The sequence below is a fragment of the Dermacentor variabilis genome, chromosome 7 (assembly GCF_050947875.1).
Source record: "Dermacentor variabilis isolate Ectoservices chromosome 7, ASM5094787v1, whole genome shotgun sequence".
Taxonomy (NCBI): domain Eukaryota; kingdom Metazoa; phylum Arthropoda; class Arachnida; order Ixodida; family Ixodidae; genus Dermacentor; species Dermacentor variabilis.
The window spans coordinates 36,776,033-36,803,325 of NC_134574.1; the positions used below are offsets into that span (position 1 = coordinate 36,776,033).

General features: G+C 47.2%; 1 protein-coding gene across 2 annotated transcripts in view; it reads left to right on the forward strand.

The window, feature by feature from the left end:
• The first annotated feature begins 4,923 nt into the window (after nt 1-4,923).
• LOC142587407 (medium-chain acyl-CoA ligase ACSF2, mitochondrial-like) overlaps nt 4,924-27,293 on the forward strand; it is a 217,554-nt gene continuing 195,184 nt past the window's right edge. The window contains exon 1 of one of the 2 annotated variants that reach the window (XM_075698404.1): nt 4,924-5,448. In XM_075698404.1, coding sequence (XP_075554519.1) covers nt 5,354-5,448 — 95 coding nt within the window. In that variant the 5' untranslated portion in view covers nt 4,924-5,353. The remainder of the gene's footprint in view (nt 5,449-27,293) is intronic. The other variant, XM_075698402.1, reaches the window with a different exon arrangement.

Below are 27,293 nucleotides of genomic sequence, written 5' to 3' on the forward strand. Positions count from 1 at the left end.
CGTACAATCACGTTAGGTTGCTGGCATACACCACAGAACTCTAAGTGTCGTTTACACAGCCTCGACCCATCACTGAACCTTACATTACCAGCGAACCTTCCACGACGTGACGCAACACTGCTGTGTCGGCTGTGGGTAGGAGTAGCATTCACCAACTCCTACAGCTATCGTATTGGAATGGCGGATTCACCAATGTGCGCTAAGTGCAAGTGTGAAGAGACTATCAGTCACCTTCTGTGCCACTGTTCTCGCTTCGATAATCAACGTGCGACTCTCCAGTGTGCCTTGAATAGACTGGATGACAGGCCATTTACGGAAGCGAAGATCTTGGGAGCGTGGCCTCACAGCTCATTGGCCCAGAAAGCGGTTCGAGCGCTTTGTCGCTACCTGAGGGCAACAGACTTGAGTGCCCGACTATAGACATCCTACACCTAAGTTCTCTCTCTCTCCCTCTTTCACTCCCCATTCCCCTCCCCACGTGTAGGGTAGCAAACTGCACTCAGTCTGGTTAACCTCCCTGCCTTTCCGTCTTCCCTTCTCTCTCTCTCTCTCTCTCTCTCTAGCTTTAGCGCTTGCACTTCTGCCCACAACCTCTGCTTCTTTAAACCGTGGCACGCACTCGGAAACCATCACATGCGAAACTAAATTCGCAAGTTTGTCTTGTTTTGTTAAGTTTCGAGAGTGTTCCCTTAAGCAGTCATTGAGGCAACGCCCCGTCTGCCCGATATAGCACTTGCCGCAGGACAGGGGAATGAAGTATACCACTCCTAGGGCACACCTGACGAAGACATCTTCTTGCTGCTTTTTGCAACCGCGCTGACCTTCACCGCCTCAATGACCTCAATGCCTCAATGACCGCTTAAGGGAACACTCTCGAAACTTAACAAAACAAGACAAACTTGTGAATTTAGTTGCGCATGTGATGGTTTGCGAGTGCGTGCCACGGTTTAAAGAAGCGAAGGTTCTGGGCAGAAGTGCAAGCGCTAAAGCTAGAGTTTTGCTGGAAGCTTTCTACATGCAAAAAAAAGGCGGGTCTGTGCATCACCGATGCTTCAATAAATTTGTACTCGGCTGAGCGCACACATCTGGGGAAATTTGAAAAACCGTAACGGTATGGCTTTTCTTAAATTGGTCATGTGTTCACTTCTTGCTGCTCGGGTGTTTTATCATCTCACTTCGCGTGCATGTTTTCGATATGGCGATAAAGAAGGCTTGTGCAGTTCGGTTGTGCGCATGTGTTGTGATTCTTTTAAATATAGAACTTTTTCGAAAAATAAACCAGTTGTCAGTAGCGTTTCCTCGTCGTCGTGTCGTCTTTTCATCGTGTGTCCGTCCTTTTTAGCGCTGCCATCAGTTTTAAAGAATGCATCACCAACTAGCCCAGTACCAAGTTTTATTGAAGTACATTGGTAAAGAACAGGGAATTTTTGCAAACTGCAATCTTCTAAATATTTTTGCGAGGCATTCAGCTGTAAAGTGTTGCTAAATATTCGCTTGCCCTGATTTCATTGCAGGTCCCTGATATAGGGAGCGGAAATGTGTGAATCAGTTAGCAGCATGGCGGGTGAAAAATACAAGGGGAGATGTCAATAAAATTATGGTATTTTAAAGCAAGAAAAGATGTGAGCGAAGAAAAATAACAGTGGAATAAAGCACTTGTGAACAGGTAAAAAGTAATAAATAAACGACGGGAGGCCCTTTCTATTAGCATAAGTTAACATAAGAATTGTTGAACATGGCTTATGCCCATTTTACTTTGGGCTAGTGAACAACTACAGCTAATTAAATGTTCAAATGCGAGAGCATGTTACAATGTTGCGATTATTATTATATGGAAAGCCCACATAAGGTAGATGGATAACAATGTGAAGGCATATTCAAGGAGGCTATATTTAAATGCGCAAATTTATAATGCAAATATTAGAAATTACATTTATTTTATAGAAGTTGAACAACTTTACTTCAACAGAGAACTCGTACAAGAAATTTAACGGGGGTGTAATAAACTAGGAGCATTGTAAGCTCCCAGTCTCCTTATCGCTTGGATGACAATAGCTGAGTCCACTTAAATGTCGAGAAATCGAGCCACACCTGACTAAAGTAATATATTTTAAAAGACTAGACAATACAACTCACTAAAGCGAAATTCACATCCTTCTCCACACATTAACCGGTATCGCGTTTGGTTTTTCTGCCGAAGAGCTAATCTGGTTACACTACAAAATAAGACGCTGAACTTGCACAAGTTTTGAGTTAATTATGCCAATAAAGCAGGAGAAAACAAAATATTAAAATGACTGAACCCGACGATCACGAAAAAGTTTAGAAACTTCGAAGAGAAGAGACGCTCACAAAATGCCGCGGGAAGAAATAATCCAGCCGTCGAAAGCCGGTGGGCGTTTCCCGTTGTCTTCGTGAAGAAGAAGAATGGGAGTGTATATACGTGCGTCGGTTATTGTTGGCTAAACAAAGTCATGAAGAAGGCCGTACACCCTCTCTCACGGATAGATTACGCACTGAACCTACAGTGCAAGACAAAGTATTTTTCTTCGATGTATCTCAAGACTGGGTAATGGCAAATCGAAGTCGACGAGAGCGATCGAGAAAAGACATTGCGCCGGACTTTTGATCGGCACCTGCGACATTCCAGCGCGTGATGGACCAGGTACTGGCAGACTTAAAGGGCAGACATGTGTCATTAACTGAATGACGTCGTCTTGATTAGCGCAAATTTTAATGAGTGCTTGAGGCCACATAGACCTGTACTAGAAGCGATAGAAGTATCAGGATTCATCCTGAAGCTGGAAAAGTGCTGGAACGAAGAGCTCCTGTTCCTGGGCTATGTCATCTGAAGCTGCGAATTCCGCCCTAACCCGCATAGGACAGCTGCCATAGTAAAACTCCCACAGCCTGTCGACAACAAAGCGCTGCGCAGATTCCTTCGCTTGTGCCAAGGATCCAGGATACAGTTTCCAGGATCGCCGAGCGACTGGCTTTTCTTACGGAATTGGACGCTGAGTTCAAGTGGGAAACTCCGCAAATCGAAGCATATCAGCAGCAGCACTCACCAACTTTGACGAAGATGCTGACCGAGAACTCCGCACTGACGCAAGTAGCGTAGGCCTCGGCGCCGTGCTAGTCCAAACGAAAGCAAGCATAAAAGGGCCACAATTTTCGCTAGCCGGTCAATAACGAAGGCAGAAGCAAATTATTCTAGGGCAGAAAAGAATGCCTCGCCATTATTTGGGCTAAAGTAAATTTAGCCCTTGCCTAGGGTACAGGCCTTCCAAAGTCGTAAGTGACCATAATGCACTGTGTTGGTCATCAAATTTAAAGAACAATTCAGGACGCCTAGCACGGTGAAGCCTCCCACTGCAAGAATTTGGCCTCACCGGGGTTTAAAAGTCCGGAAGGAAACGCTATTATGCCCACTGCCTGTTTCGCAGTCCCATGAAGCCGCCCTCTCAAGACGACCAAGACAAGAAATGCCTTCTTGGGAGTGGTAAGCGCAGACGATTTTGCCAACCAGCAGTGAGCTGACCCGGGCCCAAGAAGTCTTGTTGACTTCTTGGAAGGCAAGACAAACTATCCCAAGAGTATTTAAACAGGAAATGACTTAATTTTGTTTTGCGAGACGACGTCGTGGTGATTTTCTCCTTGGTATGCGGCAACTGCCTGCTCATTGTGGCATTAGTGCTGTAATGGGAGGTTCTGAACGCTATGCATGACGATTTACTGAGCACTTCAGATGATACAGAAGAAGTATTACTGCCGCGCCTCACTGCGGACGTCGTTTACTATGTCAAGACCTGGAGAGATGTCAGCGACGCAAGGTACTCCATCAAGGACAGCGGGATCGCTACAGACAGCTTTTCTTCTTTGCTGACCATTTTTGTAAATAGGGATGGACTTATGGAGATGTTTTCGTCGTCAGTTTCTGTGAATCAGTGGACCGTCGTGGCTACCAACCATGGCTTGGCAGAGGCGTGTGTGCAGGCGTGTGTCTGAACGTGAGTTTGTACCTGTGAGTGTGAAGGTGACTGAGCACCTGTGAGAGTGACTGGACGTGTAAAAGTGAGCGAATACCTATAATTGTGAGTAGGTGTGTGTGTGGAGGTGAATGAATGCCACTGAGTCTGAGCGGAAATGAGTATTAAAGTGAGTAAGCAGTTGTGAAGGAACAAGAGTGTGTGTGAGTAGGTGTGTGCGTGAACGTGAGTTGGTACAGTTACATGTGAGTAGGGTGAGCGCGAACGTGACTCAGCGCCTGTGAGAGTGAATGGACGTAAGTGTGAAAGTGAGAAAATACCTCTACGTGTGAGTAGACATTAGTGTGGAGGGGAGTGAGTACCAGTGAGTGCGAGTGGACATCAGTACAAACGCGAGTGAAAGTCGGTAAGTGTAAGTAAACGTGAGTATGAATGTGAGGGAGTGAGAATCATAAAGAAGCAATGGTGATTGAGTATGGGTGAGTGATCGCCTATATTGCTGGCCTATGATTGTGTCCCATAACTTCTTCCTCCATCGTCAGCTAGAAGATGCGCGGGCTAACTTTATATAACTAAATCGTTGCTATGCGACTCGACTAGTGCAGCAAGCGTCTCAAGCGCTGGGTTGTGTGAATTTATTCCACCTTTTCCGGCATGTGTACGCAGTCTAATGATTAGGACATCCACCTTCTATGTTGGGAGGCCAGGCTTTCAAAGCGAACATTGGAAATTTTAATCTTTTATTTAATTTATTTCTAGAGACTAGTTACATCAAGTGTCCCAAGTTGGCGATAAACGGCCACAAAATCACAAACCACAAGTGAGGAAGAAGAGCCGAACAACGCTATCGCTTTACGACTAAAGTGTTGCACGACAAGCATCCTCCACCAGTCGACGACTGCCCTTCAGTGATCCTTGGACACAATCCAAGCCTTGGCGCTCCTAGTTCTGCCTCTTTCTAGGCCACGTTGTATCAGCTGCTATCGGCCCTTGCTTGTAGCCTTGTCGAACGCCATGAACGATCTCGCTTTCTTGCTCCCTACGTTTTACTGCATGAAAATATGCATGTGTTACGGGTGAGCCGGGATACTAGGTGCGTCAGAGCGTGCCACAGCTCGTGTCACGGAACTCATTCGCATTATAGTTACTGCTACGCTCCATTCTAGTGCATGCGTGTCTCTAAAACTTCACCAAGAGGACGTGGCGAAAGTGAAGATACGTACTGAATTGCTCTTTGTGTGAATACTTTAAGGGCTTCTCTCACCGGTGTGTCACCCAAAGTTTGCGAGACCTCTGTTGCTGTCGACACAAGCTTGCGCACCACGGCTTGGGCTAGCTAGTGAGTCTTCGGACTATTGCAAGAAATGGTGCTCCAACTAGTGGCTCTGCGTCGCTTTCCAGTGACACTACTCATGACAGCACATTGCCGAGGGCGGTATCACTTCCGACCGCTTAGCAGGTGAGCAATTTTGACAGTTACTATAAAGATCACTTGACAAGCCGAAAGAAACAACTGCAATAAGGTGTACACTTGGCACTGAAAGGTAAGTTTAAAATTAAAGTAGGCAGAACATTTCCGGGTTTTAAGAATTCTGTCTTTATTGCAATTATATGGACAATCCAGGCGAATTTTTGCCGCCGCCGTCGTTGGTGTTCCCATGAGCTTCCGTATAATGTCGAAGTTCGATAGAATCGCGTCACGCGTGCATATTGCTGGAGGTGCGAGGCAAAGCGTGCGAGCGTGAGAGGTGAAAGATGGCGGATGGATGCGTTTCGTTCTCCCGCCTGCCGAATGTTGGATGTCACGTGATGAAGTGCAGGGAAAATGTTGAAGGTGGGGCGGGAGTTGGAAGCTTGGTAACGTGATCATGCGCGTTAAAGAACGGAGGGGGCAAATGAGCGCGCGTTTCCACCTGAGCCTGGCCGAGGCAGCACATGGCTGTCGATGTGCTTCAGCAGATACGCGGCCCACGCCCTTGATCTATAGAGAAGGCATGCACCGATTGCAAAGACTGGGCGAGCCGAGATGGCTGGCCGCTTCCCAAACACTGTTCCGACGCACGTAAGTGTTGAAGGTTGTGTGACCACAAGTTACCGAGATTCGTTGACGCGAGAGGCAGCACGAAGCGTTCTCTCGACGAAGCCGGTACTTTTCCTAACGCCAGCCTTGTGACAGAAAGTGTTCGTGGTCATTAGGTGAGATCTGTTCATGTTTACCTGTGCATACGTGACACCATGCTTGCTAAGTCAATTAGTAAGCGAATATTTGCTTGAGCTTATGCAGTCAATAAAACTACGAAATTTACTTCGTGGAGTTGTCTAGTGCACTGTTATCGCTGTTTATAGTTCGCCTTTCGGACAAAATTGCAACTTTTTGTTTATTCAGTCACCCGCGAAATGATTGTAGTGTTTGTGTGTTATTTTTTGTGCGGTTTATGGCGAACAAGCAATTTATACCGTTTGAAAATGACCAGAATCGAGGAATGCTTTTCTTTCGCTTACTTTATTATATGGTGTGATTATGTTTTGACAGATTATTACAGAAAGTGAAAATGCGGCGCGTTCTCGCGCGCCACTCAAAGAGTGGCCCCCGCAATTGCGAGAAAGCACTTTCATAGGACAAGTGCATTTCCGATGTCATTGCGTTCTACGTAATTTTCCTCCTTAGCTACACAAGACGCAATTATGTTGCGTTTAATAGACGCTCGGCAGACTTCTACAAGGATAACAAAAATGTAGAACTGTCCGGGCTACTCCAGTTACGCACAAAAGTGGAATTCATATAAGCGAAGTTTTCAAGGTACATGAGTAGTATGGAAACTTCAGGAGCCACCCGAAGAGTAAACGGGTGATATGAAAGGGGAAAAGATCACAAAAATATTTTTGAGTACATCCTTATTTCAAGTAAAATTATTTTCTATTCGCGATGTCTTACTGTCCTGTTTATTTAGACTTAGTTGGACAGGGCTTGAATGGATTTTGAAAAGACAGGCGCCTGTTTGAGAGCATGGTTAAGGAAGCATCATTTGTTGAATTTGGTGATTCGTTAAGAGCTTCATACTCGTGGTGAAGAGAACGTTGATACAGGCTATGTAGGTTACTTATAATTTATTAAGTATACGTACATCCGCAAATGGAAAGATAGAAACACTAGAAACACCCTCTCTTGAAATTAGCGCTCAGACCCTTCAAGATACACGTGTGGTTGCTAGGTGGCGAGAGTGCATGACGTCACAATTTCGTCTGTGTTTCCACTTGAATACTCAAGCCTCCAGGACCTTTTGGAGGCGTTATAGACATTTCCTAATTTTTTAAATATATATTTATTCATAACACCTTAGGCCCATTTAAGGACATTGGGTAAGGGGAAACAGTTTATACAGAACAGTAGTAGTAAATAACTAAATAGTAAATAACTAATGACAGTAATAACCAATAGTAGAGGGGAAGATCATTATACAATGTTACCAAAGAGCGCATTCAGGTTATCACGAAACGTTTCGCGGCTAATGTCCTATAGCGTGAGGCCATGAGGATGAGTTAAATGACTGCGTTTGGCCAAGTATTCGAATGAAACTGAGCTTGTTGGGAAGGCTTTGTTACGTGCACACAGGTGCATTAATCAGCAGACTGCGATATTTATTGATATATATGTACCTGTGAAAGAGACACAGAAACGCGATCACGCGAATATTTTCCAATGAATGAAGTGAAATGTTCATCTTTAATCGGGTAATGCTTGAAAGATGTTCGTACTTAAGCGAGATAAATCTTGCGGTTCTATTCTGGACAGCTTTCAACATGCTGATAAGATACTCCTGATATGGCGACCATGTGGATGAATAGAATCTTAGTTGGGGATGAAAATCGGCTAGACATGCTAATTTCAGTATATTAGAAGGCGTGTCACGCAAGGTTCTGCGCAGATAACCGAAAAGTGCATATGTCGTAGAAGAGATGGCTGATACATGCTTAGCGCAAGAAAGATAAGCTATAAACTGGACGCCAAGATATTTTTACAATGTGGTACTACAAATTAGGGTATTAAGGATCGAATAGCGACACTGAGTTAGTGCATTCGCCTCTTAATGAAATTAGCTTGCATTTACAAGCCTTAAGTGACATCTGCCGAGTTTCATACTAACTATAGGTTAGGTAAAGGCCATTTTGGGGAGTAGAATGGTTATCGAAACATTAAATAGCATGGTAGATAATGCAGTACTCAGCGAAAAACCCAACTGAGAATGACATTTAGCGGGAAGTCATTAATGTGTAATAAGAAAGGTAATTCACCGAGGACACGGCCTTGGAGGACATCGGCCATGACGTGATCATTCAAAACAATGGGCAGACAAGTTGCAAATGAAACAGCATTGAGGTACAGCATCGAAAGCTTAAGAAAAATCAAGAAAGAGCAGTTAGTTTTGTCATTAGCATTTATTTTGAAGTGAAAGTAACTCGTGAATTCAAATAGCTGCGTGTTAAATAAGTAGCCTTTCCTGAAACCGTGCTGTTTAAAGAAGAAAATGTTATTGGATTCAAGCTCACCTGGTTATAACATGTTCAAGAAATTTGAAGCAGATGTATGCTAGTGAAATAAGTAGATAATTACCAAGTGAGTGCCTGCCCTCAGATTCGAAAAAGGGAACGACCTTAGCGACCTTCCAGTCTAAGTTATTCACCAGATGATAATGATTGGTTAAATTTGGGATACAGACTGCCTCTGGAAATAGCTGTGGTATTCATGAGCATTTCTGAGTTCCTGTTATCAGTACCAGGTGAAGTAGAAACATTAAAATTGGTAATCAGGTGAAAGATTTGTTCGGCAGTAGCGGTTATTGATGCCATGAAGGTGAAATTTTGCTCTGAACCTGGTGATTTAAATTCCACATGTGTGGTACTGTTACGTTGTAGTGACGGTGACGAATGCAATAGTAAAGCTGTGAATGACGAAACTAACTCTTTGTTGGGCGAACCTGTGCTCACAAACATAGGCAACACTCAAAGTACAAGGATAGTGGTGAGCACAGTCAGCAAACGTCGAAATCTCACCAGTGGGCAAGCGCGTCGGATTTTATACGTGACTCGTCAAACGTTCCAGCGTATTCGCTGGTGCCCGCGTGTCTTCTAGAGAGTACTACACAATTCCCGTCGCGCATACCCTCAGATTGCACAAGGTTCGATGGCAACAAACAACGGACAGAACCGCGGACGGAATTCGAAAAACTTCCGTTACATGCAGGGGCGCGTCCTGCGATGAGCCACAACGTTTAACATTTCTTAGCGGGCGAAAAGCTTTCACCACAGAAAGATACAGAAGTACACGATCAATATTACGGCTTTTTGACTTGAATTGAATTCAGGGGTTTTACGCACCAAAATCACGATTTGAATATGACACTTGCGGTTGTAGGGGGCTCCAGAATAATTTTGACCTCTAAAGGATATTTAACCTTCACCTAAATCTAAGTAAACGGGCTTCTTGCATGTCGCCTCCATCGAAATGCGGCCGCCGCCGCCGGGATTTGATCCCGTGACTTCGTGCTTAGCGTCGCATCACCAAAGGAACTACGCCACCGCAGCAGGTAATATTGCATGCGGCCACCGTCGAAGGTGCACAAGGGAGCTGAAGTGGACTGAGACGAACAGCGAGAGTTTAGTGATGTAGATGGTTTTTATACAAACGAAAACTAGCGCCTTGAGCGTGTACATTGTTGGTAGACAAAATGGCGCATAGAATACAATGCCGAACCGAAACTGGCAATACAACATATTTCCCCCCTGAAAAACTTTAGTTGATCAGGAAGTATTAGTATCATATTATTGCACAAAAGACTCATTTACTACCGGGTGTTCGTGCTATAGATGCAGTGGAACATTATAAGTGAACAAAGATGAGACGTTGCAATACACGCGTACTATACGCGGTGAAAGATACACGGAACAACACAGTAAACTTCTTCTAGAGTAGTCCTTTGGTACTTCGTCAAGAGCAAATTTTACTTGTTTTGAGAAGTTTAATATATGTATCTTGCATCCATACCGACCAGTAGCTCTTCTAATTCGCGAGAGCTGCATCCGTGGGGTCGGTGCAACTGGTTTGAGGGCAACGGCTTGCTCCTGTGCATCAGGTGTCGGTGCGTCTGAGGCGAAATCTTCTCATATGTGGCAGGTGCGCTGGAATTGCGTAAAATTGGTAGACCTTAGCTGAAGAGTAAAGTTTTTCCCACGTTTCAAAGTGCTAAAGGGAACGTGGGACTGCTGAGACGCATTCCGAATTCGTCCGTGACGCAAACGAAACGAAGACGCTCCTTGTTTGAGGATCACCTTCCGGGGGCCACTGAAGAGCCGCTCAGCTTGTTTTGCTTGTTTCGTGCTTGTTTTTTATTGAAACCAACGACCTTCTGTGTGCTGTACGCGTGATTCCAAAGGACATATGCACTTTTCGTTTCACTGTGCTGAGTGCTTGAAGCGTGCTTCACCTTCATCTTGGATCGGCCCGGTATTGGACTGGCTTCGGGATCGGCCCACGTTTTTGCCCATGGACGCGGACACGAAAAATGCCGACCAACGAGAAGCTTACAGCTTCGCTGTAAAATGCACACCTGAGGAAGGTCCCACGGGCTTTAAATATAGAAAGAGGAAAAAAAAAGATAAACAGGAACACGAAAGTTCAAATAACTGCAACAGAGAAAAGAAAATAGGTAGCAGGATTGCAGAAAAAAATTGGTTAATCCCTTTTTGAAGGAATTGGTCCTATCACGAAAGTGAAATGTGTACACTAAGAGCTAGAGGGCAGCTTTCTTGGGCGTTCAGAAATACAAGTCCATCCTGACATAGAGACTTGGGAGCAGAACATAGGAACGTTCTTGCCACTCACTCCAGCTCTCGGCTGTCTGATTTTCTGCCACTCGTGCAGGCCAGTCTAAAGGCATAGCAGACGACCGAGTTATATTCATTGTACTGCAGGGCTGCAAGTTTTACGCTTGTAAACTTCTGAGGGGGGCGTAGACTGCGAGATTGCAAATGGCTATGTGATTCTGCTGCTGAGTGTGTAGTCCCGGGTTCCATGCCCGGCCATAAACGTGCACTCTCTTATTACGATAGCAAGCACACGAGAGTTGTGGTGCTTCCCAGTGTAAACAGCCGGGCAGCACTACGGCAGGCACCAGGCGTCATAGCTCTATCCGACACTGCGACACGACGGTCCGTCGTAATGTTCGCAGTGCTGGTCACTTTCTACGTTGGGGCCTGCAGATAAGATTGGCCCGCTTGCCGCGATATCTTTTTATTTTGCCACCCCCTGATTTGCGTCCTAGCGCAGAAAAAGCGCTTCGCTGAAGGAATAAAGGGGATTGTCTTCATGACGCTGTGTGGGTCATCGTCCTGCCGCCATCGCCGCCTAGCCGCCGAATACTAACACCACCCATATGTGGCGAGAGTGCGGCGTTAAAGCTTCGGCGCTTGGGCGACATCATTCGTTCGAACATGTGCACATGTTCAAATGATGATGGTGATTTACCGGCATCCCCTTTGAAAAGGCACGGTGATAGTCCCCCAGCATGCTTGTGAAATCAGTATGCTATACATGCTTTTACAGCGTAAACTGTTACGGGCTCATCCTAATAGCCGTTTCGTTTGGAGATGGTGTACACCGCCGCCGATGTCCACTGCAGCTATCATCGGGAATGAGGTAAAAAAAATATCCGGTCTCCGCCGGGATGTAACCCAGGTCTGCTGCGCGGAAGTAAGCTATTCTAACATTGAGCCATGCCAGCGCTTGCTATTTGTAGGGAGGAAAATGCCCTATATACACGCACCCTAGCGTGCGACGAGACACGTTATATGAGATGCGCCCCGCGTATTGTCGATATGTCCGCACTTTGCACTGCAGTTTCATAATATTACCTCAGGTGGCACGCCATGTAGCCGTCGCACAGGTAGTGGTATAAGGCAGACAGAGAAGTCTTGAGGAAGAAAAGGAAGATTAAGGAGATGTGTAAAATGGGGGGGGGGTCATCTCTGATTAAATCAAGCAGGCTAAGTGACTGTTTGTCAGCGCCCCGTTTCGAAAGGGATGACAGTAAATCATCATCACTATCATAATTAGCATCGTGTCATTAGCATCATTAGCCACTTGTCACTCGATGGGAGGTGCGCGCCACGTAGCGTCGATTGAACACACTTTCATTGCAGTTGCATGTTTCTACACCAGGTGGCACGGCAGGTAGCAGTTCATAGGTAGCGGTACAGTAGATAGACAAGGTTTGAGGCAGATAAAGAAGATTAAGGAGATGTATACAAACATTTCGTCTCATTTTACACTTTACTATAACCTTCTTGATTCTTAGCCGATCCCTCAGAGTGGTTTCATGCCGGTAGATCCTGAAGATCTACATCTACAAAAAATTAGGGTTGTTCCCTCTTTTATAGGAATTCGTAGAACATAAAAGTGAAACGTGTATTCACAGAAGCTGTTGCATGTTTGCTTCGTAAACTCACGGCATAGGCGGTTATACCGGGGGGAAGTAGGTCATTAGCCTCCTACTTTTGAAATTCGGGAATATATGAGCCTAGAGTCCCAACCAAGATCACTCGGGTCTACAGAAAGCGGCTTGAATCACTGACAGTGGGGTCTGGCCTCTGCATCAGCTGCACGTGGAGTCTCAGCGACATTGGTTCTTCAGCGCACTCATCGCTGGTATTTATATAGAACACAGTTTCTACGCGGTGTGAAGAGGCGTTATAGTTTAGTTGATGAAACCCTCAGACAGCAGAGCACTACAGCGAAAGGCCAAACAATTTAGGCTACACAGGCACAAGGCTTCCAACCACTCCTTGTCGTCGTCTTTGTCGAAGCAGTGCCTGCTGCTCGTTCTTCTCCAGTACAATTACCTCCCCGGAGAATAGGAACCGTCTTGGTGACCTATGGATCAGATAGCACAGGTGGATCAAAGTACGGCTTGAGCTGCAGAACGTGCACGTTTCGTGCCGTCGGCGGCGCTTATCTGAAGGCGGCTTAAGGAGTTCTACCAAATAGTTCACGGGAGACGTTTGACTGACGACACGGTATTGACCCTGGTACTTGGAAACAAGATTGGGTGAAAGTCTAGGGCTGTTAGCGGGAAGCCAAAGCCAGGCTAATGAGTCAGGGGCATAGGGTGCCGGAGAAGACGGAATATCCCGAAGGTGCGTCTGTCGTTGCTAATCTTCCGAAGTAAATGTGCGGGCGAGCTTTCGGCACTCTTCCGCGTGTGCAGCAGCTTCGGACAGGGTATTACCCTCAGTTGTGTGAGCGTGATACTGAAGGATGGTATCCATTGTACAGGAAGGCTCACGTCCGTAAAAAAGAAAGAACTGGGAAGATCCTGTAGTGGTCTGTGTGGCGGTATTATAAGCGTACGTCACGAAGGGTAGAATGCGGTCCCAATTGGTTTCATCATATGTGACGTACATGGCTAACATGTCGCCAAGAGTGCCGTTAAAGCGCTCAGTCATCCCATTAGTTTGCGGGTGATGTGCAGTAGTGGTACGGTGAATTACGTGACGTTCCCTGAGTAGGGCTTTCATAACATCAGAAAGAAAGACGCGGCCTCTGTCGCTCAGCAACTCTCTGGGGGCTCCATGGCGAAGTATGATGTTACGCAAAAGGAACCAGGCAACATCACGTGCAGATGCGTTGGGCAGAGGCGAAGTTTCCGCGTAGTGCGTGAGATGGTCTATCGCCACTATCACCCAGCGGTTGCCATCTGAAGTAGTCTGAAGGGGCCCATAAAGATCAACTCCGACCGGGTCAAAGGCCCGTCCTGGACAAGGCAAGGGTTGCAGTGGAGAAGCTGAGTCACAAGGGGTATTCTCGGGGCGTTGGCAAGCGAGGCAAGAGCGGACATATTGGCGGACGAATCGGTACATCCCGCGCCAATAATGACGGATTCGCAGGGCCGCGTATGTTTTAGAACTGCTGCACATGCGCATTGCGGGTCCTCGTGAAACGATGCACATATGTCCGAACGTCGATACCGAAGAACCACTAGTAATCATTTGCGCCCGTCCGAGAGGTAGTTATGCCGGTATAGGAGCCCGTCACGAACAGCGAAGTGGTGGGTTTGGCGACGCAATGCATGGCCAGAAGGCGCTGATTGGTGTCACAGAAGAGCCAGCATAGCAACAATCCATTGATCCTTCTGCAGCCCCGAAAGCATTTCCGTGTTGGTGAGGGAGAACTCGCATATTCGTACTTTCTTATAATTGGGCTGGCCTAACACTGGGGAGGAAGAGAAGGCATCCGCGTCCGGATGTTTATGGCAACAGCGGTACAGCACTCGTATATCGTACTCTTGGAAGCGAAGCGTCGATCGACCGAGGCGACCTGAAGGATCTTTCAAGGACTACAGTCAGCAGAGTGCATGGTGGTCCGTGATGACGTCGAACGGGCGGCCGTAGAGGTAAAGAGAAACTTTGTTATGGCCCAAATGATAGCCAGGCATTCTTTTTCCGTAACGGAATAGATTGTTTCCGATTTTGTGAGTGCGCGGCTAGCGAAGGCAACAACGTATTAATCGAAGTCAGTCCTTCGTTGTGCAAGAACAGCGCCAATGCCGACGCCGCTGGCATTCATGTGTAATTTTGTCGGTGCGCTTGGACGTAAATGTCAGAGTAGGGGGGGGTGAGGTTAGAAGACGACGCAGCGTCGTGAATGTGGAATCGCAAACTGGCGGCCAGGCCAAGAGATCGTGGTTACCCGCTAGATGCTGCGTCAAAGGTGCTATCATGATGGCGAAGTTGTGGATGAAACGACCAAAGTAGGAGCATAATCCGATGAAACTGCGGAGTACTTTTGTAGTGTTTGGTCGTGGGAATTCGGCTTCGCCATAGAGTTTGGTTGGATCTGGGAGCACACCATCTTTTGGAGCAACGTGGCCATGGATGACTAGCTGCCGGGCAGCGAAGCGACGATTCTTTAAGTTGAGCTGGAGACGAGCATCGGCGAGGCAAGGGAGCACGCGTTTTAGTCGCAGCACGTGAGAAGAAAAGTGCGGGAAAAAGATGACAATGCCATCGAGATAACAAAGGCAAGTCTGCCATTTGAGGCTCCGGAGGACGTTATCCATCATTCTTTCAAATGTTGCAGGCGCATTACAGAGCTTAAAGGGCATCACGGTAAATTCACACAAGCCATCAGGCGTAACAAATGTCGTTTTCGGGCGATCTGCGTCACCAACCGGGACCTGCCAATAATGGGATCGTAAGTCTAAAGACGAAGAGAATTCAGTGCCTTGGAGGCAGTCCAGTGCGTCGGCGATATGGGGAAGAGGATAGACATCTTTCCGGGTTATCTTGTTGAATCGTCGATCGCCCACACAAAAACGAATTGTCCCATCTTTCTTTTTGATCAGCACTACTGGACAAGCCCGAGGGCTGTATGATGGCTGTATCACGCCGCGTTGGAGCGTGTCTCCTACCTACTGTTGCGTTTCGCCTGCGACACGTGGTTTTGCCGGCGCGACTGCGGCGGGGCGGCAGACATTTTGGCCCGATCGTCGTCGCCGCAACGCTCCCCGCCAGGTGTTTCCAGGCGCGACTGCGGCGATGCGACCGCAAAGGATCACCCTCTCCTTCCAGTCGTTGTGCCTGAACCAGGCGATGCGACAGCAGGGGCACCCTCTCCTTCCAGTCATTGTGCCCGAACCAGGCGATGCGAAAGCAGGGATCACCCTCTCATTACTGTCATTGTGCCCGACCGGCAGCGCTACGACAGTGTGCGTCACCATTAGCCCATTGTACATTCACGTGCTCGTCTATTGAGGGGTTCCTTCTTGCCCTCAACTGCGAGAGTATAAAAACAGCTGCCCCCGGGCGCCAAAAGGAGGGCTCCGATTTCTTCTGTTGAGTAAAGTGCTCTCCCGTCTCTCTACTTTGGTCAACCTGACCGCCAACTCTTTGCGATGTTAAAATAAACAAGTTGTTTTGTTGTTACCAGTCGACTCATGCTTTGCCGGGACCTTCGGATGCTTCCAGTTGTACCCCAGGCCGCCAGGCCAACGCTACCCTTGGGGCTTGCGACCCAGGTACAACCACGGGCGTCAGCGCCGAGTTCCCAACAACCGATGCCATCGGTGGGATCCAAACATCTGGTGGCAGCAGTGGGATCGCGACAACGGAGGCCAGCAGCGAAGAGATGCAGTTGACTGTATGCTGAGCAGCTCATCGACGATCCGGGAGCAGTGCAACGAGCCCTGTGTGATGACTGGTTGCCTGCAGCGGAACGACTGCGCTGGACTCTTGGCTGCGAGGTTTGGTGAGTGCGGGACTTTCTTCTTCTGAGCTTTGCCAGGCTTTTGTTAGTGTTAGAAACAGAGCTGGTAATTGTGGTTGTCGTTGCTGCCGGGTTAGTTTGCGGCAAGACAATAGTAAGCAGTAGAGAAAGCAGCATTCAGAGCAGCCATGGATTTGAAGTCGTTGCGCAAACCGAAATTGTTGGAGCTTGCAAGAGAGTTGGGTCTGGATGTCTCGGACAAACTCAGAAAACCAGAACTGATAAAGGCTATTCTTGAGTTAGAGGCTGAGGATGACGAGCTGTCGGAATGCCTTGAGACCATTGAAGAGAGGGAGACTGCAAAAAGACAGGAGCGCGAACTTAAAGAGCAAAAAGAAAAAGAAGAGCGCGAACTTAAAGAACAAAAAGAAAAACAAGAGCGTGACCGTCAACACGCTTTGGAAATGAAGCGTCTTGAGGTAGAGATGGAACGCGCTCGTAATGGAAGTCAGGCACACGGTGCAGGAGAACGCGTATTGTTCAAAATGACTGACCTGATGCGGCCGTTTAAGCTTGGAGAGGACATTGGTTTGTTCCTGGTTAACTTTGAGCGAACGTGCGAGAAGCAGGGGTTCTCTCGGGAAACGTGGCCACAGCGCTTGCTCACTTTGTTACCCGGCGAGGCGGCCGACGTAGTCGCTCGCTTGGATAGAGAGGAGGCAGAGGATTTCGACACAGTGAAATCGAGTCTTCTAAAAAAGTACCGGCTGTCTGCGGAGGCGTTCCGTCGGAAGTTTCGGGAAAATGAGAAAGGCAAAAGTGAGTCATATACAGAGTTTGCGTATAGGCTTATGTCGAACATGCAGGAGTGGCTCAAAGAAGAGAAAGCGTTTGGTGACCACGATAAAGTTCTGCAGTTTTTCGGGCTAGAACAGTTTTATAGTCGGTTAACGGAGAACGTGCGATACTGGGTCTTGGATAGGCCAGACGTTTGTACGGTGGCTAAAGCCGCTGAGCTAGCCGAGGAGTTTGTGACGCGTCGGGCTCGCGGAGCTAAGGACGGTCAAAAGGGTGAATTTGGCTCGAAGTTTGAGAGGCCGAAGTTCACGCCCATGAGATTAAAGGGGGACACGCGTAGTGCGGATGCGAGTGAAAGCAGTCCGACCAGACGTAAAGGGACGGCGGCAGCCAAACGCAGAAAGCGGTTCGAGATGAGGCGAGCGGGCGTTTGTTATACGTGCCAGAAGCCGGGTCACTTTTCGGCGCAGTGTCCGGAAACAACACCAAAAGTTGTGTTTTTTTCAATAGGCAGCACTGACGAGAACATGAAACTTCTCGAGCCTTACATGCGAAACCTCCTCGTGAACGGGAAAGAGTGCCGAGTGCTTCGCGATTCCGCAGCTACGATGGATGTAGTTCACCCGTCTTACGTAGAACCCCATATGTTCACGGGCGAGTGCGCATGGATCAAGCAAGCCGTGGAAGCTCATAGCGTGTGTCTGCCAGTAGCAAGGGTGCTTATTGAAGGACCTTTCGGAGCGCTTGAGACGGAGGCGGCAGTGTCATCTATGCTGCCACCCCAGTACCCGTACCTATTTTCAAACAGGTCCGATCACCTCCTGCGCGAGAAGGGGCTTTTGTTTGGTGAAGCTAGTGTTCAGGCCTTAACCAGATCGAAGGTTCGGGAGCTCGCTGCAAAGGCGGTAGTTGCGGGACCGACGTTATCAAACAACGAAAAAGGGTCAGAGGCGCAGCAAGCCGATATTCAGAGCACGCCCGAACTGAATAAACTTGAGTCTGTAACGTTAAAGGCGCCAGATACCGGAGAGGAAAATCCCGATGCGGGAAAGTTAGAAGAGCTATCTACTGATTTGCTCATCGCGCCTACGTCGGACGGACTTGATAGGTTGCTAAAAGTCAGCCGGTCGGCTTTGATAGCCGAGCAAAAGAAGGATGGTAGCCTAGAAAACATACGCTGCAATGTCAAGGAAGGTATCGCCAGGAAAAATGCGCGTTTTGTGGAAAGAGGTGGAGTCCTGTACCGGAAGTATCTAGACCGCAGAGGAGTGGAGTTCGATCAGCTGATCGTGCCTCAATGCTATCGTCAGGATCTGTTGCGCTTGTCACACGGGGGTTCGTGGTCCGGACACCTAGGAGTTAAGAAAACTAAGGACCGTCTCTTGCAAGAGTACTATTGGCCAGGGTGTTTTCGGGACGCAGACCATTTCGTAAGGTCATGTGACACCTGTCAGCGGGTGGGCAAACCAGGGGACAAATCAAGGGCGCCGTTGAAATTGGTACCTATCATAACGGAGCCTTTTAGACGGCTCGTTATTTATTTATTTATTTATTTACAGTACCCTCAGAGTAAATATACATTATAGAGGGGAGAGGCTTCATAAAGGAAGTAAAAAATGACATACAGGAAAGGCACAGCATAAGTAAAAATAGAAAATTATACTAGCTCACTAATTTACACAAAAAATAGTCGTAGTTCACCATAGAAATCTCATCATACACTTCAATATACAGGCTGGGAATGATAGGTAAATACATACATAGCTAACTTGAAAAAATAGCACTTATACAATAACAAGTCACATGATATATTGAACGAAAGTTTCATGATTTACATGTAGTTAACTAAAGCATTTCTAAATTGAACATGATTACTTATATTGACAATAGATGCTGGCAGACCGTTCCATTCGTTGCATGTTTTAGGTAAAAATGATTGCGAATGTGTTAGTGTGTTAGTGCGAGGAACATGTACCTTATGCCTATGATCTCTACGTGAGAAGATGAATGGTGCTGGGTTAATCCACGCCGACCGAAGCGCAGCGTTCTGGTAGTAAATCTTATGAAATAAGCATAGACGTGATTGTTTCCTGCGGGTTAATAGCGATGGTAGGTTCAGAGTAGTCTTCATTTGTGTTACGCTTGCCGTACGATGGTAATTAGCTAGTATAAACCGAGCGGAGCGATTCTGGACACTTTCAAGGCAGTTAATTGAGGTGGCATGATGTGGGTCCCATACTGATGATGCATATTCCAACTGCGGACGGACATATGTCGTGTATAATAAATGTTTGAGTGATAATGGTGCGAGCGAGAAGTTTCTACGAAGATATCCAAGTGTGCGATTAGCTTTGCTCGTTATAAAGTCGATATGGTACTTCCAGGATAAGTTATAGGTTATATGGACGCCCAGATATTTGTAATTTCTTACGCTCTCTAAAGGAATGTTATTAAGTAAATAGGCAGGACAAGCTTCATTAGTACGGGATATTCGCATTGATTTACATTTCTTGACGTTAAGCTGCATGTGCCATTTTATAGTCCAGTTATGCAATGTGTTTAAATCGTCCTGAAGAGATGAAATATTAGTGTCATTAGTAATTTTACGATATATTACGCAGTCATCTGCAAAAAGACAAATTTTAGACGAAATGTTATCAGGTAGATCGTTAATGTAGATTAAAAACAACAGCGGTCCAAGCACAGACCCTTGTGGAACACCTGATTTAACTGGAGTTAGAGTTGAATTAACTTCATTAACGCTTACAAATTGCATGCGGTGTGTTAGAAATGCTTTTATCCAATTAAGTACATTAGTATCAATGTTTAGTGCGCTGAGTTTAGATAGCAGTAATGTGTGGTGTACTTTGTCAAAAGCTTTAGCAAAATCAAGGAAAATACAGTCCGTAAGAAATCCTGCGTCCAAGTTAGTATGCAAGTCGTTAGTGAAGCAAAGAAGCTGAGTATCACAGGAGAATGTTTTACGAAAACCATGTTGGCTAGATGTAAAGAAGTTGTTAGATTCAAGGTGATTGATTACCTGAGAATAAATTACGTGCTCCATTATTTTACAGGGCACAGAAGTTAAACTAATGGGCCTATAATTAGAAGGGTTATGCGTATCACCAGATTTATGAATTGGAACGATCTTAGCCGTTTTCCAATCTAAAGGCAATGTGCCGCTGTGAAGCGACTGAGAAAAAACTAATTCTAAAATTATCGAGCAATACTCACTAGTACTGTGTAAAAATTTATTGTTAATTCCATCAACACCACATGACGATTTCAATTCTAATTTATTTATAATCGATTTTATACCGTTACTATTAAATGCTATGGGATCCATGTGGGGATATCTTTTAGGCCGTATTTCGGGAGGTGGAGTAACATGCGAAGACGGCGAAAAGGCCTGTACGAACGTGTCATTTAGCACGTCAGCGCATGCGTGATCGGCGATTGCTTTCCCAGTTAGTGAAGTTAGAGTAACCTTTCTAGTGTTATCTCCTTTCATAGAGCTCCAGAATGCCTTACTGTTAGTTTTCAGTAGCTTGGGTAGGGTAACGTTGTAGTAGGAAAATTTTGCAGACCGTAAATTTGAAAAGTACGTGGCGGCAGCAGATTTGTATGAGAACCAGCGTTCAGGATTTAGTGACCGTTTAGCGATACGAAATAGGCGTTTCTTTTTGTTACTTAGTCTGCTAAGGTGTCTGTTATACCACGGTGCGTTACTATTTGAATATATACGTCGGACTGGAATATAACGATTTATTAGATCAGATACTTTTTCTTTAAAGAGGCGCCAATTTGTCTCGACAGAACGATCAAGATGGCAAAGTAAAAACGTGTCAAGAAAGGAAGCAAGTTCGTTGTTTATTGCGGAGAAGTTAGCCTTTTTATAATCTTTTATTTCCTTAAATCGTTTACGTTTCAGTGGTAGTGATATCGTGATTGTAAAATGTAATGTATCGTGATCACTAAGGCCAGGTGTGTGCGTTATCGGGGATATAATATCAGCTGATGATGTCAGTACGAGATCAAGTAATGATGACGTAGTGCCTGTTACACGTGTTGGAATGACGACCGTTTGTACTAAGGTAAAGTCAGAACAAATAGCGATAAACTGATTAGCCTCACTGGATGATGGGTTAGAGAAGGGACATGTGCTTGACCAATTTATGTTAGGAAAGTTAAAGTCACCCATAAGAATTATCTTTGCTCCCGGGAATCTTACTGTTAATTGATTTAGACAGTCATGCATGTGATCACAAAACGAACTATTCGAGGGGGGCCGGTAGCAGACGCCTAAGATAATTTTTTTGAAATTAATGGTTAAACAACACCAGGTAGATTCAATTTCAGTGATTATCGGTACATTAAAGCACTCAACGTCTTTACTAACAGCAAGTAATACACCGCCCCCTATTCTGTCAGTACGGTCATTCCGATACACAACGTATCTTTTACGGCAATGAAACAATTCTTCGTTTGTTATTTTGTTAGTCAACCAAGTTTCAGTTATCGCTATTATGTCAGCATCAGTGTCATCAACCAGAGAACACAATTCGTCCCTTTTATTAAATATACTGCGAATATTAGTGAATACAACAGAAATAACATGTTTCGATGAAGTGCAAGCATCTCCCCTTGCGTTTCGCTATCGCGAGTTCTGTAAGACACGTCCTGAGCGCAGAATTCGAGGATCGGAATTTCTGTTTCGTGGCGTTATTTCGTAGACTACATCGTTATCTATGTCGTAGCCGTAACATTTTTCTCCCACGAATAGTCTTTTGTAACGTAGCCTGTAGGGTACATTTAGTCCCTTGCCATATTCCGTTAATTTATGTCTTATATTGCGCGTTGCCTCACAGAAGTCTTCGCTCACAGTCAGGCTGCTTCCTTTTAGAAGAGAGCGCTTATACAAAACTTGCTCTTTGGTTTTATAAGAGAAAAACTTAACTATTATCGGCCGTGATTTTTGTTGACTGTAGCGACCAATCCTATGTGCACGCACTATCTGGTCGCAAGTTAAACTAAGTTTTAAAGTGTTATTAATCAAATCTAGGGCTTTTTCCTCTGACTGCATTGAATTTTCTGTTGAAGTATCCGGTACTCCAAAAAAAACCAGATTGTCGCGACGTGAGCGATCTTCCGCGTCATCAATTCGCGCACGAAGCGTGTTCGTGTCAGTTACTACACTCTCAATCTTGTCGCGCAATAAGCTGACATCCTGTTTCCATTCATCAAGGATGGCCGTCTGACTTTCCACGTGCTGCAGTCTTTGATCGATGTCTGATATAGCATCTGAAACGGTTTTTTGCTGTTGTTTCAGCTCATGAATTGTCTCCGACATAGAATTTTGTACAGATTCCATTCTAATAGATCTTTCATTTAGGTCCCTCACGGTTTTAAGTACTTCAGCAAGGACATCGTCCTTGGATGGGCCAGGATTGCTTTCCACGTCACCACACAGTGAAAGAAACAAGGAACAAAACGGGTCACTCAAGGCTTCTGGGCACGGAAGCACGACAATGAAGCGATTACTAGATTTAAAGCAAATAAGTGGCAGTTTGGAAATGTAACTGACCTGCAGGGTGAAAAAAGACAAGTGTGAGGCGGTCATCCTGTCGGTGCCTCCGTGCCCTCTGACTGCCCAGAGCGTGTTGCTTGGCTTTAAGCGTCCCGCAGCTGGCGCTGTCGATGCTGTCGCGGTTGCGCAGTGATGAGCCGAGGATACAAAGGGGGTGTCGTTCCAGATGTAGATTTGATGGCGGCTTTGATCCGGGCGAAGTGTGGCGGGAACAGGCTCAGCGAATTTGCCGGCCTCAGAACCATGAACGATAGGTTCGCCATACGAATCCAGTGGAACAGCGCACCGGAAACCGGGGATGAAGGCAGCGAGTAACTGCAGGGTGAAAAAAGACAAGTGTGAGGCGGTCATCCTGTCGGTGCCTCCGTGCCCTCTCTATACAGTGATACAGTGGGATATACAGTGGGATTACAGTGGGATTGATACAGTGGGACCTCTGCCGGTAACAGCCACGGGGTACAGACACATTTTGACTGTGATCTGCCCAGCGACAAAGTTCCCTGAAGCAGTGCCGCTTAAAGAACTCAGCTCAGTTGAGATAGTCAATGCACTACTGTCCATATTTGCGCGAGTTGATTTTCCTGCGGAAATCCAATCAGATCAGGGCACAGTGTTTACTAGCGCTTTGACGACAACTTTTCTCGAAAGGTGTGGGGTAAAGCTGCTACACAGCTCAGTGTACCACCCACAGTCGAATTCCGTTGAGAAGCTCCACTCCGTCATGAAGCGCGTGTTGAGAGCCTTGTGTTTTGAACATCAAACTGACTGGGAGCTGTGTCTGCCTGGGGTGATGTTTGCTTTAAGGACCGCGCCGCATGCGGCTACGGGGTTTTCGCCAGCTGAACTGGTGTACGGTCGCTCGCTTCGATCTCCGCTTCGCATGCTTCGAGAATCGTGGGAAGGCAGGGGCGACGACCCAGTCGTGGTGGAGTACGTACTTAAGCTCCTCGAACGCTTAAGAAGGGCACAGGAGTTGTCAGGTGAAGCAATGACAAAGGCCCAGCAGAGGGCCAAGGTTTATTATGATCGGACAGCCAGGGCCCGTCGTTTTGAGGTGGGCGATGAGGTCATGATATTGCGCACATCGCTAAACAACAAACTAGACGTGCAGTGGGAGGGCCCAGCACGAATTGTTCAGAAACTGTCGGACGTTAACTACGTGGTAAGTCTGCCAGGAAAGCGGAAAGCACAGCAAGTTTACCACTGTAATCTGCTCAAACCTTATAGACAAAGGGAAGCAGTGGTGTGCATGATGGTAAACGTTCCTGAAGAGCTTCCGGTCGAGCTTCCGGGACTAGGCTCAGTGACGAACAGGGAAGACACCGGTCAAGTCATTAGTGACCTTATCAGTAAAGCACCGCTGTCGCCCGAGCAGAAAACCGAACTACACCAGCTATTACAAGAGTTTCAAGGTCTGTTCTCTGAGAGGCCTGGTAGGACTTCTGTACTTACTCATGATATAGAACTTACCTCCCCAGAGCCAGTACGATCCAAGGCGTATCGGGTGTCACCCCGCCAGAGCGATATTATGGAGGCTGAGGTAAAGAAAATGCTACAGCTCGGTGTTATTGAGGCAGGTGAGAGTGATTATACCTCCCCTTTGATTTTAGTTGAGGTACCGGGCAAGGAACCTCGTCCTTGCGTCGACTACCGCAGGCTTAATTCCATCACTAAGGATCAAATTTATCCGATCCCTAACATCGAGGAGCGCCTTGAGAAAGTTAGTAGCGCTCAGTTTATTTCCACCCTAGATCTTGTCAGGGGTTATTGGCAGGTTCCACTTACAGAAGAGGCTAGTAGGTATGCGGCGTTCATTTCACCAATGGGAACATTCCGTCCTAAAGTGTTGAGTTTTGGTTTGAAGAACGCGCCATACTGTTTTTCAAGCCTCATGGATAAAGTGTTGCGGGGACAGCAAGAATTCGCTTTACCGTATCTAGACGACGTAGCGATATTCTCCGCATCCTGGTCTGAGCATATGGCACACTTGCGGGCAGTGCTAACCCGCCTGCGCGAAGCGGGCTTGACAGTCAAGGCTCCTAAGTGCCAGTTAGCACAGGCCGAGGTTGTCTACCTCGGTCACGTGATTGGTCAGGGTCGTCGCCGCCCCTCTGAAATAAAAGTGGCCGCTGTGCGAGACTTTCCGCAACCGCGCACCAAGACCGATATTCGGTCGTTCTTGGGTGTCGCCGGCTACTATCAGAGGTACATCCCTAGGTACTCTGATATCGCGGCTCCCCTGACGGATGCTCTAAGAAAGACAGAGCCTCAAACAGTCGTCTGGGACGAGACAAAGGAAAGAGTTTTTAGCGCCCTAAAGAGTGCCCTAACAAGCCAGCCTGTGCTACGATCGCCAGACTATACAACAGGGTTCATTGTTCAGTGCGATGCTAGTGAGCGAGGCATGGGCGTTGTACTGTGCCAACGGGAAAATGGAGAAGTAGAACACCCCGTCCTGTATGCTAGTCGTAAGCTGACCAGTCGTGAGCAGGCGTATAGCGCCACCGAGAAAGAGTGTGCGTGTCTCGTGTGGGCCGTTCAGAAATTGTCATGCTATCTAGCCGGCTCGAGGTTTATCATTGAGACGGATCACTGCCCTCTCCAATGGCTGCAGACCATCTCTCCCAAAAATGGCCGCCTCCTGCGCTGGAGCCTCGCTTTACAACAATATTCCTTTGAGGTGCGTTACAAAAAGGGGAGTCTCAACGGTAACGCCGATGGCTTAAGTCGAAGCCCCTAACGTAGGAATCAGCCTCAAAATTGTTTGTTACTGATGTTTTTCTTCCTGAGGCAGGATTTTTTTTAACATATTGCTTTTGTTTAGTGTTTCAAAGTGATGATATGCTTTCTAGTGCAATTTTTCAATTTGTGGACGCGTTCTGAGTGATGCTAGACTACTGTAAGGAACTAGGCAGTGGTATAAAAAGGGGAAAGAGCCTGGCAGGGCTTAGTGAGGGTTGTGCCGTGCTTGCTGACTGAGCGGTTGAGTTTCAGCGTAGTTCTAACGCTTGCCGGGAACGAGAACAAAAATGTGAACTCTCCCGAAGTCACTTTGCAGTGTCCCGTGCGAACCTGAACGAGAGAACGAGGCCTTCTCTGTGCGCTGCGCTCAAGAAACGTCGAGGGACGCCCGACTTCGGTTATGAGCATCATCGAGCGACATCCCTCCGGACAGCGGATGCAGTCCCCTGTCCATCGGGATCTCCTTCCCCCGGCGGGGCGGTCTGTTGCGTTTCGCCTACGACACGTGGTTTTGCCGGCGCGACTGCGGCGGGGCGGCAGACATTTTGGCCCGATCGTCGTCGCCGCAACGCTCCCCGCCAGGTGTTTCCAGGCGCGACTGCGGCGATGCGACCGCAAAGGATCACCCTCTCCTTCCAGTCATTGTGCCTGAACCAGGCGATGCGACAGCAGGGGCACCCTCTCCTTCCAGTCATTGTGCCCGAACCAGGCGATGCGAAAGCAGGGATCACCCTCTCATTACAGTCATTGTGCCCGACCGGCAGCACTACGACAGTGTGCGTCACCATTAGCCCATTGTACATTCACGTGCTCGTCTATTGAGGGGTTCCTTCTTGCCCTCAACTGCGAGAGTATAAAAACAGCTGCCCCCGGACGCCAAAAGGAGGGCTCCGATTTCTTCTGTTGAGTAAAGTGCTCTCCCGTCTCTCTACTTCGGTCAACCTGACCGCCAACTCTTTGCGATGTTAAAATAAACAAGTTGTTTTGTTGTTACCAGTCGACTCATGCTTTGCCGGGACCTTCGGATGCTTCCAGTTGTACCCCAGGCCGCCAGGCCAACGCTACCCTTGGGGCTTGCGACCCAGGTACAACCACGGGCGTCAGCGCCGAGTTCCCAACAACCGATGCCATCGGTGGGATCCAAACACTACTCATCGATGACCGGCGATGCATCACGGACACACGGTATGGACGTTGGCGTAGAGCGCATGGTTGCCGGTGTCGATGTGATGAACTACTGTGGACGTACGTTCTAAACATTGTTTTTGGAAGTCGAAAGAAGTTAGAAATCGGTTAAGGAGCTCGACGATCTGCGTGCGCTGACTCGGAGGGAGGTTGGGATCAATAGACGGATCAAACGCTCGGTCACATGCAGGCGGGCAAGCGCAGAAACAGGGATAGCCATGGCGTCAACCTGAAGAGGAGTCGAGTCATCAGGCACATCGTAAACAGAGCTCGTGTCGAATTCGTCAGCAAAACCGAGGCACTGGCCATGATGTAAGCTTTATGGACAAGAAAACGGATTCGAAACTTAACGTGCGCTGGATCCCTGGCGAAAGGGAAGGAGGGCAAAGGGAAGCAAGAAGGGATGACGGCGTGCAGCAAGGTGATATGGCGTACAAAGAACTCTGGAATCAAAAGAAGCAGCACAGGAAACGGGTACAAGGGCGGAAGAGAATAGAGGGATATCAGTGTTGGTGGCGGCGAACACTCGAGCAGAAGGTGGAGGCAAATCTTCAGAAAGACTGCCACAAAATTAGGTCAGCGGAAGTTGTGACACGGCCACAATCAATAAGAGCGTGATGAGATGAGAGGAAGTCCCATCCTAGAATGATGACATGAGAGCAGCGGGGAAGAACAAGAAACTCAATGTATATAAACTGTGTTGTATGGCGACACGGACGGTACATGTTCCTAAGGA